Raw genomic sequence first — 19,836 nt, 5'->3', positions numbered from 1 at the left:
TATTAACTATTATATGTATGATGGAATCAATTATAAAGTATATTTTTTATCAGAATAAATCTCATTAATATATTTTAAATATAGTTCAATAAATTTGAAAAGAATATTTCAAGAAGAATAAGTTCCACACTTGTGACAGGTTTTTTTTATAAGTGACTGAAAAGAAGAATGGAATTTATTGACTTTTATATATAGGATATGCGACAACGCTTCCCATGCGGAAGAAGTGATATGGTAGCCAGTCAATTTTCTATTACATATCTGCCATTTCTAAAGAAAAAATATTGATTAAATGTTAATTTTCCTTTGTGTGAATAGTTTTGTTTCTTTAATATTAAAAATATTGATACAGACTCGCACTTCTGTACTGTAGTCTGATGCTGCATTTATCTCTTAATAAGTCCAAGTTCTTGATCGTAGCAAGAATCACATCAAACATCGTTCGCAGATGACATCAAGCTACGTTTATTTCAATTTCATCACATTACTCCGGTTTCCATTCAGCGATCATTGAGAAGAGTCTGATGAAGGCGTGCGTAGAGACGTCGCGTGACGAGTATTCTTACCACGTGCTGGCAAAAGGAATGTGGCAATCAGGTTCTAACACAAAGAAATATATACGTGTGTGTATACCCTCATATACATACACATATACTGTCGGTAAACTCATGCGCCGCTGGTCGACAGTGGAAACGTAAATATGGCCGCGGAAAGTAGCGACGGTTTGCCAATATCCCCGTCCGAGAAATCGCTCACCGGTAGCCTCGCATCTGATGAAAATGAGAAAAGTGTCTCGCGTTCACCATCGAGTTACTCTATACGGGAGGACAAATGGCCGGACCTCGTCGTGTCTAGACCCAGAAAGCTGGATGCCTGGTGGTTGCCGAGACGTGAGTACATGGAAGCTTAGGTGTTTGGTGCATGCTCCCACGATTCGGCGCGTTCTTTAAAAGTTACGCGCTCGCGGGCTCAGCTTGGCGCCCGCGTAATAAACGCGTGTAGTAAACATACTGTGCGCGCACATGTGTCTTTTTTATTAAGAATTATATGTCTTTTTTATTAAGAATTATTCTTGTGCCAGTTGGAGTCTACAAATTACTGCAGAATAGAATACATTCGAATATATCTGCGTAATTACATTGGGCGTCAAATTATAAACGACTGAAATGACCCTATTGCAAAGATAATGGCAGAAAAGATATATTGTTGTGTATACATTTTGATAATATATATCATTATTTGACAGATCTATAGAGAATTTGTGAAAAATAAGATTTTGATAATTTAGGAAGTACGAGTTTTTTTTGGAGTATTCTGACCAGATTATCTGAGTTTTGTATTAGTTATAACAAGTTCTAATTGTGCTATTTTAGCTGTAAAAATATAACACATAGTTCTATATTTTCTCTATTTATAATATTTATAAATAATTAAATAAATAATAGTTAAAATAGATTAATTATTATGATACTTATTATATTTAATGTTATATTTATTACTCCATTTTTGATACATAAATACTTTTATTAAGATACTAGATTTGCTTTTAACATTTTTTTTCTGTTATTTATGATTATATAAACAGTTTTTTTTACGGTACTAATTTGTTATTCAAGTGTTGACCGATTCTCCAGTTGTATCTCGAATGATAACACACTGCCACGAAAACAGTGATATATATATGATATCACATTGCCAATTCTTAACATGTGCGCAGTTGTTTGCTACATGATCATAACAAATCATAGCGGAAAAATAATTGAAATATAACATATTAGAAAGCTTGATATTAATACAATATATTAATAGAGCGTGTGTAGATATTTTTAATGCTGATTTTTCTGCAATTACGTGCGTGATTATTTATTTGAGTGCAACGTGAACAAATACAAAAATGTTAAGTTGTTTATATTGCTAAATTCTCAATATAGAAGAGACCTGCATTTGCATCTGTTTGGCCTGATTCAGTGAATGGAATTAATAAAAAAAATACTGATAAATATAATTTAATTAAGACAATGTTAAAATGCATATTTTATAGTACCGTTTTTATACGCATAAAATTGTACGCAATTATATGAAACTATTCAAAACTTCTTTGTAATGATGAAAGAAAACCTTGAAATATTTCTTGAACATTTTTTTTTAAATTTTTGCTTATAAAAATTCTTGTAAATAAACTTAATTGCTGGCTTATGTCACCCCTGAAGCAATACAAAGTTACTGTCATATCGGTAGAGCAATGGCAGTCCTGATGGCAGCACCACGCAGCACTGCGCAGTGGTATCCGTATTGATTATTGTAGGTGGAGACAAAGTCAGCGGGAAAATCAATATTACATGTCCCCGACATTCTCGTTATCTTCGACGTGAAATTTTCCTCGCTCGACACTAGTACGATTTCTAAGTCATTTTTCACAGTACATAAATTCCCATTTATCTACCGTTTTGTGAACAAATACTCCTGAAACTACAATGTAGTTTCATTGGTGTGCATTCATCGTTTCTGCGTCGCTTAAGCTGAGATTTTATTTGCCGTTTCTTCGATATCCACAGCGCAATTGAATCTATTCTTATCAAGACAGATATATTTGCCGCTATAATAATATCAGCGAAGAATGGTTAAAGGATAATACTTGAAGAAAATGACAAAAGAAGAGCAATACAACTAGTGGATGCAAATTTCTATTTCTTGTTGCCGATAACGTAATAAAGCTTGACTGCAATATATCAGCACTTACTGGTGACTCATTCATTGCGACACATTTTTCCATCAGCTGATCGATGTAACGAGGGAAGAAGAAAAAATATACTTTATATTATGCAATATTGTGAACAAATCTTGAATATTACGCATAAACTAACGAATGTATATATAAGAGAGATATATTGATAGAACAAGTCAACACTCATTGTTTATTAATTATTAATGAGAACCTCGTTATTAGAACAACGAGAGAAAGATCTATAATTCTGATAAATAAATTATTTTCAAGCCAATCTACAGTTAAAAATTATCATTAAAAGAAATAAAAGTTTATGCAAATCAAGAGTCCTCTTCTGTGCAAGTGAACGATTATCGAAAGGTATCGTGTGATCTCCAGAATTGAGATAGTGACGGCAGAAGAGGAATCGTCTTCTATGCGGCAGGAATCCCTGACCAGTTTGAAACTGCGGCCACCGGGCGATCACGGTGGTGTACATCACGGAGGAGTCATGTTGGAGGAAGATATGGCTGGTGCACAGGACACGATATATCTGTGCAATTTTCGAGTGTCGGTAGACGGCGAGTGGCTCTGTCTAAAGGAGCTTCAGGATGTCGAGTTCTCGCTACAAGACTCGATGCAGCGGTCACCATCACCGCCGCTCGCTCTTAGTGGTATTAATTATCATCATGATCATCATCATCATCAGCAACAGCTTCCCGAACAACGAGAGCTTCGCGATATTATGCCACCAAGTCCACCGTCATTGCAGCACGTCTCCAGCTTGTGTCTGTACTCGATGTTGTTGCACTCGGTTTTAATTAGTGGAATATATGTATATATTAAATATATATATATATTTTGGGGGGGGGGGGATATTAAACTCGTTTTTTTTCTTTTTCGTTTAGCGAGACGTAATTCATTGTTGACGTATTTATATCGCGTACGAAATAAGTATATATTGCTTTTCTTGCTCACAAGAAAAATAAATATTTCTTTCTCTTTATCACGCTTTCGTGTTGTCGCTTTAACGGAATGCATTTTTTACAGCAGCAAAAACTGTTGCAAACCTTGGCTTGCGATTCCATATATGTTATTATTTTTATTTAATTTTTATTTATTCTGGGAAGTATACAAAAAATTAATTTATATTGTGCTATGCAAACTTTCTGATATTATTTAAATTCCAAAAATCTTGCAACCACACAGTTATTAAAAAGATATTTTATATTCAGGATATTTACTGTTGAATTTAATGCCATTTTTCTAAATATTGACGCGAGGAATCAACTGAGATTATTATTATAAATTAGAGCAGACACGTATTGTTTTTGCAGCACGGGATCCGGTGATCATCGAAAGAAGTAATCTCGTTAATATTTCAAAACTAATCGTCAAGGAGCTGATCGAAACATCCTTGAAATATGGTCGTATGCTCGATTCTGATCACATGCCATTGCAACATTTTTTCATCGTTCTTGAACATGTGCTTAGGCATGGTTTACGGCCGAAGAAGGTAAAGCTTGCCGTCATGTGGACAGCAGAGCAAATTTTTCACGTTGGTATTAACAGTCTCCGATTTCAGGGTCTTCTCGGACCCAAAAAGGAACTGTGGGATATTCTTCAACTCGTAGAGAAATATTGTTCTGAAGCACAAGATATTACATCCAGCATTCGTGATTTACCTACTGTTAGGTAAATCACTGCATACTTCTATTTTGAAAGTGACATACATATTTATTTGCCCGAGTTTATCTATGAATCGATATATGATTAATTAATAATATATTTTTGGTATTTGTATGGTTGTGGTAACAGAATACAACGTACAACGTTCTCATTTTCTTGCTAAAAAACAGTATATTTATTATAAATAAGTCTTTTGTATAGATATTCTTTTAAATCATGGTTTTTAAAAAGATTTTTCCATTATTATTTTCACCATTTTTTATCCTCGGCATTTAAATAAGAAATTTTCTTTTTAAATTAATCCAGAATTAGTTTGGAACTATATTGATAATTACATCAATTAATTATTTATATAATTAAATCATATGATTTATTAATATTTTGGAAATAAGCAAATTCTCGAACATTAGAGGACATAGAATATTTTGAATCACTATTTTCAGGACGGCTATGGGTAGGGCACGTGCTTGGTTGCGTATGGCATTAATGCAAAAGAAATTAGCGGATTATCTCAAAATTTTAATAGACCACAGAGATGATATTCTATCTGAATATTTTGAGCCAGATGCTCTGATGATGAGCGAGGAGGCAATCGTAGTGATGGGTTTATTAGTTGGATTAAATGTGATCGATTGCAACTTTTGCGTAAAGGTCAGTCTAGATTAATGTCACGTCTTTCACATGTGTACCTGAAAGTGTGTCTATATGCGTTTGACCAGAACGATAATAATATTAAGCCAAGATCGATTTTAACTATTGTAACAGGAAGAAGATCTTGACTGTCAACAGGGTGTAATCGACTTTTCATTATATCTGCGCAACAGTAATCATATACCTGGTGAATCTCCAGATGAGGAACTCGAAAACGACAATATGACTACAGTGCTCGATCAAAAGAATTATATCGAAGAGCTCAATCGGCATCTAAAGTAAATATTTAATTTTTTGCAAGTATTGAGCAAAGATCTGCGCATATACACGTATGAGTATTATTATTCGATGCTTAAAATTGATATCTTCTGTCAATTTTAGCGCAACAGTAACGAATCTCCAAACTAAAGTAGAATCTCTAACGACAACAAATGCTCTTATGAAAGAAGATCTCGCTATTGCTAAGAACAATATTTTATCGATTCAAGAAGAGAACAGGCAATTAAAAAAGGAACTTGGTATAGAAGTTAAAGACGCAAATGAGGTATATATATATTATATATATGTTAAACATGCGCGTTTTATATATAGATTGGTCTGTTATTAAAAGATCGATCTAATTTCAGAACGGAAAAGTGCCTCTTAAAATAACGGAAACCACAGCGGAAATAGAAGAACTTAGAAGCAGATTAGAATCTGAAAAGAAATCTCGGCAGGATTTAGAGAAAGAACTGGAGTTGCAGGTTGACAAGAATCCATCCTTTTCTTTTTCTTTTTACAATGATATTACAGTGATAACTCTCAATAATTTTTCAACAATACAGATTTAAAAAAATATTCACACGAAAAATAAAAGTGTAAGGATTGATTAGTACTGTCTTTCTTTCATACAGATTAGCATGAAATCCGAAATGGAAGTAGCTATGAAGTTATTAGAGAAGGATATACATGAGAAGCAAGATACTATAATATCTTTAAGGCGACAATTGGAGGATATCAAATTAATCAACTTGGAAATGTACAAAAAGCTGCAGGTGATATAACTTGCAACTATTACTAAATAATTTTCTAATTCCCGTGATATAGTATACTTACATAGTATATACATATATCTATTATTTTAATTACTATATTAAACTGAATTAATTATAAATTATCTCATTGTAGTCATGATTTGATATCTGTACGAGAAGATACTGTGCTTATATTCTTAAAGTATTAATAATTTTATTTTAATAAATTTGTTTCTTCTTAATCTTAGAAAATCATTCGTTTAACATAAAGTTGTTTTCTTTGTGATAAACGGTGTATAAATTAATTATACAGACGAGTGTACTGTATCACGGTTTTAATATATAATATACATTTAATCTTATATGATTATATCGCCTATAAAATGCTTTAATCAAACAATTTATTTTTTAACGGTTATCACGATAGTTATAGTACAGAACTTCTTTCATGTCATTTCGTGTTTTATCAATATTTTTGCTAATGATTTAATATTTCAGCTACATGCCTATTAGCGAATAATTAAACTGCATTTTATATGCAAAGTAGGTTATTACTGCATTAAATTAGCATATTTAGATGCTTTTTGTATCTGCTGAAAATGATGGAAACTTTTATTTCGCCGGAATCTTTTCTGTTGGAGAAGATTTTGGCAAACACGTAAATTTTCCGTTTCTGGACATATTTCCCTTGTAGGAGTGTGAGTATGAGCTGACACAAAAAGGCGAGATGGTGAGCCGTCTTCACGCGAAGACCAATCAGATTGGCAAGATCCTTAATAACCTCGAGAAGTATAATCATTTGATGAAGGACGGCGAAGGTAAACGAAACCCTACCACCCCAGGTGGTGTAGTGAAATCTATTCTTAATAAACCTAGCCCTACTTCTCTGAGAGGGTGTCCATCCGCGGAAAGTGCGTCCGCTCGGCCGACGATCGATCATCAACGCTCCTTTGAGGAGCAATTATCAAAAGCATCTAATGACAAATTCAAACAGAGTCGTTCTACCTCCGAGATATCCACGAATAATTCAACGATCGAGCAAATTGCGAAAGAATAAAGAGAGCCTACTCTTACATGTGCGACTAATTCCATAGTGGATGATTCAACACTTCAGATATCGCGGCTATTCGGTGTTGCACACGAGGCGTACATTTTGTATACATACACATTTACAGAGTAGTGTAAAATTATTTTGTCAAGTTTTCAATTTATGTTTTGCGCATAGCGTTGTCGTCTATACTTGACATTTACTCAGTGCTCTGTTTAAAGATTTATCGATGTTATTATATCGACAAAGCACGCATAATTATTATGGTGTAACGAAATGATTTAGTAGATTACGCTTTTCTGCGGTCGAATTATCGATGCTCGATTTAAACTGGTACAGACTGTTACGTTCAAGACAATAATTCTCTTGTAGAAGTTTTTACAGTATGACAATATTTCAACTGTACATTTACATATATTTTCTACTGAAATAATAATTAATTACAATTTGTTAAATCAATAATTCTGATTATATTGAGATGTAAGAAACATTAATTTGTTTGCAATAATAATGTAAGAAAAAAGAATAACAATAATACAATATTCGGTATAAATTATTTTTATAATCTTATTAGTTTAATAAAACTTATTAAAATGACAATGTTCTACGCAAATCAGAAATCTAATATATATATATATATATATATATACATGTATATATATTTGTAAAATAAATTCTAATAAATTTGAATTACTCGCCGATCAGTAGTGATATTATAGATGTAAGATAAACAGATTTACAAAACTCTCGTATGAAATTTAAAGAAATTCTCAAACATTTCGTTACATCATATATTTTGTAAGATATTATAAATCTTATGTATGTGACAAATATTATATTGCAAATTGCAAGACATAAGCAATGTATATATCAACTCTATTAAACTCATATTATCATATATGTTTAATTATCATAAAAATAATTTTCAAATTAATATGCATTATATTGCATTATTTCAGGTTTATTTGTAGAAATTTGGATAAACATAATCGTCTTTTTCGCTTGCATTCAATAAATATTTATTTCAGGAGTGCGAAGGCTCGCTTAAGCATAAGACAGAACTGATCACAAAACTGGAAGCTAAAACACTATCGATGACTGAGACCATCCAGAAAATGGATGAGAAGTATGTTTATTTGTCTTTCATTAGTGTTAATTAATATATAAAGTGTGATTGAAATTACATGCAGATTAAATTATTTGAGATTAAAAGTAGCGTCCTTAATATAATAATTACAAACATCAAAAAAAGTTTTATGCTTCCTATTATTATAGATTTCTATACTTATTGTCAGACACAAACTTTTTTTTCTAAGTAGAGCTTATCTAATCAACTTTATTAATATAAAAGTTGCATTGATGAGCTAGCTTTCTGTTTAGTGAATTCTTGATGAGAACTTTCTTATATAATAAACGCAGCATTATAATTGGAATTAATTAAATCAATGTTCTAATAGCGTATTAATGTTATAACGCCCAGGATCTCTTAGAAAACAAATATGTACGAATAGAGATAATATTATCAAAAATTTTAAAAAGTTTAGTTTTGCTCAATTTGCAAAATATTTCAGAAATCGGATCGTATTGCTGTAAATAATTATTAGCATTTTATTATAGAATATATATTTACTATCTGTTTTATGCATTTATTGTTCTTTCCAGTTAGCAATTGCACATCTAATTTATCGAAAATGCAAACAATGTAACTTTTTTTTATGTGTACGTACATGTATTGTAAGATATTTCGTGTATTATTATTTTATTTTTCTTTTACGGAAAATGTGAACTCAATGAAATTTTGCGCATAAAGAATAGTTTTTAATTATATAGTCATATACAATTAAATTTATCACAGCAAATATGAAAAGGGTTAATACTTGTATTTATTATACGCTTTGAAATTGTTCAAAGTTAAAAATCAATTGTTATTAAATATTGTGCTGTTATATTAGTATTATTTAGGAGAATGTTAATTGATATATGTAAGGGTTTGGTAATCCTTTTCGAATTTCTCACGTAACGTTACTATTTCTGAAAGAAGAGTTAAAGATGTTACCAAACTATTTTAGCAGGCATTATTTACGTACAAATATAATTGTTATGATAAGACTTTTCTATCAACTATTGCTACAGTATTCTGATATGATAGCAAATGGTACCAATAATTAAATTACGCACGCACGTCGATAAATGGGCAGCTCTAGCTAGAAATGATTTATTTTTTACTTAGATGTTTCGCGAATATGATATCAGATTTAAATAGGATAGATTATAGAAACGTGAAGGAAATATAAATAATACACTCTTATCGTCACGGGGATATTGGCAAACCTTCACTAAATGGTTACTCTACAAATAGTTGTATCGATAAGTAGTTGTGTTAATATTGTGTCGAAACATATATTTGAAAGTCTTTCGCAATAATCGATAAATTTATATGACATAATTATATTAATAAAGTACATCAATGCTATCACGATACGAAAACTTTTTAATGGAATATTTAGTCAATGGATCTTATATCAATAATCTCTCTATATTTATGACATGTAGAAGAAAAATGAGTTTCTCATTATCATTGTGCTCGTCTTTCATTATTAAAGGAAAGGATATAAATAATCTGGGTATCTAAATTAAAATGCTTATTTTAATCATCAATTATTCGCGTTTAAGGAACTGATCGTCTATGATCTGCGATCATTCTTGTCATCAAATTATTTTATTTTCAATTAATTTATTGATTTTATGTTTACATGATAATAGCGCCTCGAATAAATTAAATTATTATATACATATTACCAACATTTGTAATTGACACAATATAAGATACTTTTCGAAGTAATAGTTATTTTATTATCAAAAGTAAAAAAAAATATTCAGTGATGATTAATTAAACGTGCCATATCCATATATTACTGATACAATTAAGTACTCATATAAGTCTCGCGCAGTTGACATTATACGTATTTTAACACTACGTGTGCTTGTATCAACTCTACGAAAATAAATTCATAATAGAAAAAAATGTGCGGTTTGTTTATTCTAGAATCGTACATTAGACGTAAGGTGCCACGACTTGAAAGTAGAGAGAATGTTTATTAGCTTGTCTTTTAATATGTAAATTATTTTATAATTGTTGAATAAAAGAATTTCTTTTATTTACTTTTGAATAGTAAATGCTAATATAGAATAATCTTGTAAGGTAAGTTATGTCCAACATTACCAATTGTAACCAAAATTGTAAATTAATTGGCATATATATAAATTTTACTATTTTGTTAAATTTATTTGTATTTGTGAAGAGAATATGTGAAAATATCTATTTTCTATTTTTTGGTAAATATTCGGACAATGTTTTATGTCACTTGCAATTATATAATATATATTATTAATTATAAACATAAATTTTCTGGATTGGCACTTTTGCAGTATTTCATAACTTAATCATTTTCATTACGTTTCTAAAGTATGTTAGTAATTTAATAAAATTTTGTTTCTGAATCCATGTTTTATATTTATATAAAAGAATAAAATCATTTACATATACGTATATAATTATTAATTTGCAAATTTCTATTTCTCATTTTTATGCGATCGCAAAACAGTTCCTTAAATGCGTTTTCCGATAAATTAATTTTTATTTACTTATAACGTGTTTATGATGCAGCATTGATTTTGACCCATTTAAAAATAAATGCGCAATATTTTTAAATTAAACATATAATATGAAAATGTTATCTTTTGTGTTAATAAATAAATATAAGTAATAAATCATACGCAAATTAAACGAACAATTACTTGCCGATGAAGAATTTATATGAGATAATCGACATTATTTGACAGTTCCATATTGAATGAACAAAATGATCATCTTAGATGTAACACATTATGCGTCATTACACTCATTGTCAGATCTATTTGCAATTTTAATATAATTTTAAAGCAAGGTATGAGTGAAAGATCATTGATTTAATTAAACGGTATGATTTTTTGACGATGTGGGAGTTTTATATCTTCGACGTTTAAGTATCATTGATTTGACTTAATCAGGTGCAAGGAGATGGATGGTGTCAGATCGGGAGCGGAAGAGAGGGTGAGAATCCTGGGCGCCGAGGCTGCTGAGCGGGAAGCACGGACGAATGGGGTCGAGAGGGAATTGCGACTCGAGCGCGAATGGAGAACCTCCTTGCAGGAAACATCGATCTCTAACGCGGAGAAGATCTCTCAATTACATCAGGAGATCGATCAGTTGAAACGGGTGTCCGAGGTACATGCGTGCGATCTGTATTGCCTTTTAAGGATACTTTGGCGAATAAATCTCACGGTTACGTTATCGTATAGTAAGCTCGAAGAAAGGAAAGCTTCGCGGAAAACGCGCAGCGATTTAATCTTTTTCTATTTAAATCCCATTCCGAAACCTGCCAGCATGGATTATAAGCCTGCATCTAATTCAATCGACGAAGCATTATCGAGATTTATTCGTCTTTCGATTATAGAACTGCCAATAAGTATTCACGTATTGCCATCCTGAAATAGCTTAATTTATTCGAATTTCAATTAATCAAATTTTTCTTTATCTCTGCGGATTCCTAAAACGTGTCCACGTGCGCGCTCTTGGCTTTTTTTGTAATTGACACGGTTTCGTTGGACGAAAATAAATTAATTATAATTCCGATACAGTAAAGCAATATCATTCACCGAGTCCATTCAAATATAATGATACTACGGTTAATGTATGAAGCATAAAAATTTACCATTTCCAAACGGTTTGGAAGGTAAAATTGGAAATCAGAGTAGTAAATGAAGTTATCATAAAATAAAAAATAAACTGAAAATTCTATCAAGAAAGCAAAAAACACCTTAAAAATGATTGAAAAGATGTGAAAAAATAATAAATAAAATCGATATAAAAAAAAACATACGTATCACATATAATTAAGTCAGAAGTTTTTAGATTATCTAAAAGCGTTTCATGTCAATCAACATTTTAAATATCGATTTCAATTAACGTATTAATTATTAGGCGACAATTTTGCAAGCTCCACTTGCATGTCGCAACATTTAGTTAATCAGAGCATCAATTTCGCCTTTAATAATACGCGATAACGCGAACGGACGAGTAAATACATACGCCTGATAATCGCAACTAATAGGTATTCCGTTGTTCCAGAGATACTTGACGCTGCAGGAGGAATATTACGCTATGAAGGAGGTGTGCAGCGAGCAGGAACGAACTCTGGAGGAACTTGGGGGACAATTGAGCGCGGCAAAATTAGCGGCAGTCGAACTGCGCGAGGCCGCTGACAACGCTCAACAGCAGCAGCAGTCGGCTCTGCAAGAGGGCTCGGTAACCTGGGCGAACGATCGGCTGGTCACCCAATGCAAAGGGTGCAGCCGTGAGTTCAACATGACTCGTCGCAAGGTAATCAAACTTTTTAATTGCTCCCACGCCTTCGTAACCCCCTCATTCTCTTCTCCCTTTCTCCTTTCTCTCTCTCTCCCTCCCTTTTCTTTCCAGTTTTCCGTCCCAATCCCGGCTCCTTCGCGAACTACCCTCTTCCGTCTCTCTTCCTGCCTTCCTCCTTCGCTCATCCGATCTATTCACGGAACTGGATTCGCGCGGAGAGCTCGGCTGAAAGCGCGGCGCACTGTACGTAATTGTTCAATTATCCCCGCCGTTCTGGAAATTACTGCTTTCCCCGATGCGGGATTCCCCGGAGCCGTCCCGGAGCTCGCGGGAGAGGAGACAAGACGAGGCGCGCATTAAATGACCACGGTCGATCGACTCGTGGCAGGGCAGAACCCGTCGGCATCTCGGGGATACACCTACCCTTGGCGGAAGATCTTGATGGTGCGCGAGAGCTGCGCGCTCGTCAGGTCGTCAGGATCTCGAGATCGGAATCGCTCCTCGCGCGCAACAACTTTGATGCACGACAGTCGTATTATTAGAGATAGCGGTTGCTATCGCGCGTTGCTCGGGCTAGCAATTACACTTAAAGGCTTTCGTTTACCTAACTTTCCCCTTTATTAAATCGCGATAAACCGTAATGAGGGGCCGGAATTTGCGGATAGATAAGAGCCGGTTGAGGGATTAGCGGCTTAAACAAGTTCTCGAGCGTGTTAAGCACCGCGTCGCGCGTCCGTACCGTTTTTTAATTCGCTCATTAGAGTGAAGACGTGTCGCGTTACATGGCACAAAAGCGGTGGAGATTCCCTCCCTTCGGAATCCTCCCAGTAAAGCTCGCGGCGAAAGCTGGCAATGAATCCGCTTCCACATTTTTCGAACGCGAATCACCGCGCGCGGGCACGTAAATATGTACAAGCGCTTAAAGTATTCGCGAAGATCTGATCGTTCCGTTCGTTGCAGTTGCGTGCATCGATAAGGGAAGCGCGCGCCAACGGCGAACGTATTCGTGCATTCGTCATACGGATAAATTCCGTGGCGGAATTTATGCGCTCGTCAGGACTTTATCGAAATTTTGCGGACGTGCGCGATAAATACGGTTCACCGGAGCTTGCCGACGTTGCGCTAATCGTTGATTAGCGAGTTGATTCTTCGCCGCAAAAGCTCCGCGAAAGAATCGGGTCGTCGCGTGCAATTTGACATCTGGTCTGTCATCGGCGTGACTGACCCACTTATTGATCTCGCATGTGTCTTTACGACTTTGTAATTGGAAATTGTTACGAAAAGAAAAAAAAAATTCGTTTAGCCTTATCTTTTAATAGATCGTTACATTTGTCAAATATTTTTTTTCACGTCTTTTCTTCTGGCTATCTCTTTCGGAGTATCCAATTAGAAATTATTGCATCATCACCCGACATACATTCGTGATTATGCGTTGTGCATGCATCGTTCGCATGCATATTCAGTCGACGATGTGATAGAGACGTTGCTCGTCCCATAAAATACATTAGACTAGTATTCTCTTGCTTTACGTAGCCCGACGGCTCGAAGAATACATAGAGCGCGCACGACGAAGGGGGTTGAAAGGTGGGCGCAGGAAAGGGTGGTAAGTTATTGCATAATAACAAGGCTGTGCTCGGGTATCCTTGTTACTCATTTTTCGCCCCGTAGGTGTATTACCATACTGTTTAATATAGAATAGGCCACCCGTGGCACGACTAGATGTGTGAGTGGAATCGTGCCAGTGGGCAAGCAACCCCCTTTCTTGGCAGGTGCGCAACAAAGAAAGAACCGTAGGAGGAAACCTTCGAAAAGTGTGTGGGCATGTTTGTGAAGAAAAAGGCCGGGCGGTCGCGAGCCTTCGTACTTACAACATGCAAAAGCAGGCAAAACAATAACCTTCCTTCCAGCAAGCTCCGTCCGACTTGGTTGAACCACGTTGTGAGACGATAAATTCACATTCCAAGTGCACACACCGACAATTGCTTTATACAGTACGCTTGATACAGTTCGCAAGGATTGTGGGTATTTTGAATTCGCGATGACGTTAACGAGCGACGCAAAACTTTTCTCGTACCTATATTTCATGCATCGCCGAGCGCTTTGATTCGTTCCCAGTAACAGCAAATTACGACAGTCAAGTTTCATCCTATACAGCAACCGCATATAAAAATTTCCCAACAGATAGAATTAGTTCGAATCAATAATTTAATATGTAAAACACGGATGCCAATTTGTACCTATAATCAAAATAACATATACATATTTATATTTTGTTCAGAAATTATTAAATATCTTCCCCTTTAAAGCAAACTTTCTCCCCTGCGTCCTGGAAATAAAAAGTATCTCTACTTATTAGAAAATATCGCGTGAGATATTATATTACGTGAGGTAGCAATGACGTTACACTTGCGATATTGGATCATCATAAGCAATATCGAGTCGTGTGCAGATGCTGATAAGTGAATACCGTTCGCCGTCACGAGCATAGATGCGACAATAGAATGGCATCGTGCAGTAAAAATATTCCTTTATGGGTTGCATAAATTTGAAGCAAAATAAAGAAGCATATACTAGATAATGTAAAAAGTACGCATATTTTAAAAATATATTTATTTTCTCCCTACGTGCTAAAATTAGTATTCTTTTCACTCTATTTTCTGAGATAAATTATGATAGAGAATTTATGATAATGCAATCATCTTAAATCTTCACTCTTTACGTTGTTCCTTTATTTTCAATAAAAATAATAATTGGATAGAAGAAAATTTGTTTGGAATATATTAACAGTCAAATACATTAATTATGACGGAGATTGATAAACGACTACAATTGCAAAATAAGGAAAAATAAGATTTTAGTCCGCTGTTTCATCTGTGAAAATAAATAAGAGTGCGCAATAGCATTTGCGTTCTTCTTAACTCTTAACTCCAGAAACGCAAACTCATTTCCCTGCTCATGCGATTGCATAAAAGTGAGTTTGCCTGTCTGCCCGATGTTACGTTGCTACAAAGGCAAAAGCCGCGAGATCTCGTCTCTTCTCGATGGTTTACCACAGACTTTCGCGTCCGCGCCAAAGCGAGTCATCTTCCATGGAATAATGTATAGATCGCTACGGCCAATCATACGGCCGACAGTATCTCTCGGATCTGATCTCTCAGACTGATTTATTCGTCTTGGAAAGTATCTATCACGGTTAAGATAAGGCGTGCTTGAGGTACGCCGGTACGTAGTTGCAGGCACCAATCTACTACGTCCCGGTCGTAAGTCATGCTGATGGGACGGTTCAATAATTAACTTTGCGAGGAAATCGGTTATCGGGACGATATTATTCGGGCTCTTACTTTCCGGTAATAACCGGGCAACCCGTTTCCCCCCCGCATCGTCTCACGCTAAGGAGGGAACGACGATTCGACCGTCTCACTTAAGGGATTCAATTTAGATGTAAAATTTAGAATCGTGGTCGCGCACCTCGGTCCCGCCGTTATTTCTCTTTCGGGGCTTTCAGAGTACGAATACCACATTATTATAATAGACGGGCGGTAATGGCTCGAAAATGAAGACTACCCGGTAATGAGGAAACGAGGCGCAGAGGCAGGGGGTGCAAAATAAACACGAAGACGGACCGCGCCGCTTTCTGCCTCCCGTCGCGACTTGGAAATCTATGCGAATTGCACGCGCGATGAATCAATGATAAATTCTCTACGTTTATTTTAGAAGAGAGCTAGCTGCGTTTTCGAAACATTGGAGGATGAATTGAATAATGCAGAATAGTATTGACAAAACACAGGATATTGTACAATATTTGCTTTCGACCGGTATCTCTTTGCATTTTATCTGTCGTATTCATGATTCAGGGAAAAAGTGCGCGATGCTTTTATAAAATCGACGCGCAAAATCTTATTTCAATCATGTCATTATCCTCGTTGTTTCTCATCCGTCGAAGTCACTTTCCAATTTGCCAGTCAGTCCTGTTCCGTGTCCGTCTATGCCTCAACAATCTAACGACCCTCACATGGAAATGACTTGTATAAGAAATACAGCAAAAAAGTATTAAGCGTTCTCTTACCTGAAGTTGACGCGCGGACAATAGTATCCCTGGCGTGCAAAAAGTTCCGGCTGTTGTCCGCGTGCCAGCTTCAGGTACGGGCATGCACTTTTTTTTGACCCGCAACGAGCACACGTAATCCGTAACTACGAACTACGTTACAAAGGTTTTTACTTTTCAGAATATGGGACTGAGACAGACTAAACTCATCGCTTTATGTGTCGCGAAGTTGTTATCGGTTTAAACATTTCAGTTAAAATCCTAGAATGTAGCTGTATTTAGAATTAATTGAAATGTGTTATGTTTACATCGCATTGAGATAATTAATATCTTATTTTAGTTTTTACTTTTCGATAAAAATTCTAATAATAATACACTATAAATATCGTTTGCATTGTTTCTTAGATTGCATTGAGTTTAAGAGCGAAATTAGATAACATACTTCATCAATTTATTACATATGTATATATATTCAAATGTTCGAAGTTGCGGATTATTATATATTTTAAGAATATTATGTCTATTTAGAATATGCTCTTTTCTATTAGATTTTATTTGCAAATGTACTCTCACTACTATTTATAAGACGAATCTGAAGTTCGATAATTATTTCTCTGTTTTCTAAAAACAAGTATTAATATAAAAATATTGACTTTTTTTATTTATATGTTTATGTATTGTTTAATAAATAATATATCTTATCAGATATTATATTTTATATATCTCATTTTCATAATATAAATATATTACAGTATATATTAGATATATTAGTGTTTTTATAATATACAAAATTATTTCTTTATCGATTAAGATAAGTTTAATAATTAAAATAAAATAATAATAGATGTTTGTATATTATTTCTGTTATAGCACCATTGCCGCAATTGTGGGAATATTTTCTGTAACGCCTGCAGTGACAATACTACAGTCTTGCCGAACTCAGCGAAACCGGTGCGCGTTTGTGATGAATGTTACGTATTTCTATTTAGCCGTGACTCGGTGATGCGTTAATACTTTACGTGCTATTGTTCTTTCTCGTAAGCAAGTTGTTCACCAGAGATTTCAGTCCAAAGCGCAGTCTCGGGAAAAAAAATCGAAAACCTGGAATGAGAATCTGTCCGAAAATGTAGTCCGCAAATGTTTGTATATGTTTTTTTTACGGTATGTTATGCGTAACCATTGGACGTACGTGATGACGGACAAATCAATCTGCCGTGAACAATATTTTGTTCCGTGTTAAATAATTTTTTTTTACAAAAATATTCGCGATATTTTAGAATTTATATATATGATTGAGGTTAAAGAAATATTTAGTTTATCAAATTTTATGACTGCAACATAATATCTAGTATAGTTTACAAATGACAAATATATACATATAAATACAGTTGCTAGAATTAATTTTTTCCAGCGTATAATATTTTATTTTGTCGTAGAAAAAATTGTTTCACTTTTTGCACAACTACTATCTCTGACTGACAACGCCGCGAACGGCATAAATTAATTAGATTGTATAAATGTTTATGAAAATTTGACGTTGCACCTTGCTTCTAGTAAGTACCGTTTCGATAGTAGATGCATCTATTATGCTCAGCTTGAGCAAGATAAGATACAGCGATGTGATCAAACTCAGAATCGATTAGTAAAGTATTGAAACTGCAGCTTTGTTTGTGCTGCAGTGTCCAAACGCGTGCCTGTACAACGATATTTTTAAAATGTTCTATACCGTCTGAAAGAGATATTATACATATACATACATATATTATATATATAAATAAATGAAATGGTTTTTTAAATTGTATATGTCTTACTATTTATTCTGTATTTTCTAATGTTTTATATTATACGAATGCTAAAATTAAATAGAAATATATATATATATATATATTATCTCATTGTAATCTTTTCTAGACAATATTTATGAAGACGTACTACTGTGTTTTATTTAAAATGAGAATAATTTAATTAAAGATTTTACCGTGCAAACAATTTATATCTTTGACGATCCTACGCAAGTACACTTTAAATGTCGTTAAAGAATTTAGCAGCTGATCTAATAATTGATTAAACGTTCATAATAATTATATTAATTGTCATTTAACGTTGTGGTAATATATACGAAAAGATCGTAATTTTTTGCTTTTAGAATCTATTTAAAAAATTTTACTTTTTTCATCATAAACTTATATCTTTGGATGTATTAAAACTTATAGTGAGATCAATTTGTAACTCTTAAATACTGCCGAAGAGACTTTTCAAACATCTCATCACAAACGATCGATTGATTAAAGCAATGCAATAACTGAGATTCACTTTTCTACTTAAGTTCTACCATAATGGCATCGATTTTTCAAAAAGAAAATTAACAGAAAAGAGAAGCGAAAATAGCTTCTTCTTGCACGAAAGCGATTTGAAGAAAGAAAACGACGGCCGTAATGTGTAATCTACCTGCCGAACGTAAATCCGTTCCTCAGGTGTGCATACCCGGGGTGTCTCTAATCTCTACAACCGCACACTATCCCGTCTACTTCTCTCTGTCGTTGGAAAAGCAGTAAAACAGTCCGCGACCGCCCTCCATCGCGCGTGCCGTTCTTATCCTTTCTAGACGTTAACAATGCCTGCCTACCTACCGCACCATAATCGCAAGCACCGCGTGAATACCTGCCTCGTGAAGCCGTCACGTGCGTGTGTCTGTGCGCATATAACGGTATATAAGGGAGTTAAAGGGGGTGTCGTGTTACATGTATGCTCGCGGTACTCACGCTGCCTGACTGCGGTAAGTTCTGGCGGGTGGTTGCGAGAGGGTGAGAGAGAAAGAGAGAGAGAGAGAGAGTCCTGCCGAGACTGCCCCGTAGACCAACTTGTCGGATATCTACGACTTTCGAAAGCTCGTTAGCCGCGAGCGTGCATGCTTAAACGGCCGCTAAATTGAAATCGATCCTTCTGGCCGCCCCGCATCGATCGCATGCGGCCTCGACGATTGGCGCGAATATCCGCTTCCATCTGTAAGCTCGCTCTGTAAGCGCGCACCCCTCGCGGAGGGGTACCTAGTACAAGTGTGCACGCGACAATTGTGCTCGAATGAATTTCGTTGCATTTGTTACAATCTGGTTCTTTAGAATCAGTCGGAAAGGATGAGTTCGAGCGGAAGATCGGACAATATTTAAATACGCAGACGTTTGTTAATCACGAAAAATATCACATCAAGTTTGCGTCTTTAGAACGTTTGTGAAAATGATAATTTTTATACTCCTTTCGTTACATAATGTTGTACAATTT

General features: G+C 34.7%; 1 protein-coding gene across 6 annotated transcripts; it reads left to right on the top strand.

The window, feature by feature from the left end:
- Positions 1–672: 672 nt before the first annotated feature.
- Positions 673–18,358, top strand: LOC145933486 (RUN and FYVE domain-containing protein 2). 6 transcript variants are annotated; one of them, XM_083033216.1, is made up of 12 exons: positions 673–890; positions 4,042–4,220; positions 4,290–4,399; positions 4,837–5,044; positions 5,159–5,322; positions 5,426–5,588; positions 5,671–5,787; positions 5,938–6,078; positions 8,134–8,231; positions 11,156–11,372; positions 12,276–12,527; positions 17,428–18,358. In XM_083033216.1, the coding sequence occupies exons 1-12, from the start codon at positions 701–703 to the stop codon at positions 17,566–17,568; spliced, it is 1,980 nt and encodes a 659-aa protein (XP_082889342.1). In that variant the 5' UTR covers positions 673–700; the 3' UTR covers positions 17,569–18,358. The 6 variants fall into 6 exon arrangements, with proteins under 6 accessions (XP_082889342.1, XP_082889343.1, XP_082889340.1 ...); XM_083033217.1 differs by having other exon boundaries at positions 780–890; positions 4,023–4,220; XM_083033214.1 differs by lacking the exon at positions 673–890 and adding an exon at positions 2,180–3,492.
- Positions 18,359–19,836: the final 1,478 nt, after the last annotated feature.

Source organism: Prenolepis imparis, unplaced genomic scaffold, assembly GCF_030444845.1.
Source record: "Prenolepis imparis isolate NDT839.2.m4 unplaced genomic scaffold, iyPreImpa1.0 SCAF_3, whole genome shotgun sequence".
NCBI lineage: Eukaryota > Metazoa > Arthropoda > Insecta > Hymenoptera > Formicidae > Prenolepis > Prenolepis imparis.
Note: the sequence above shows the minus strand (reverse complement) of the source record. Positions and strands in the feature narration are given on the sequence as shown.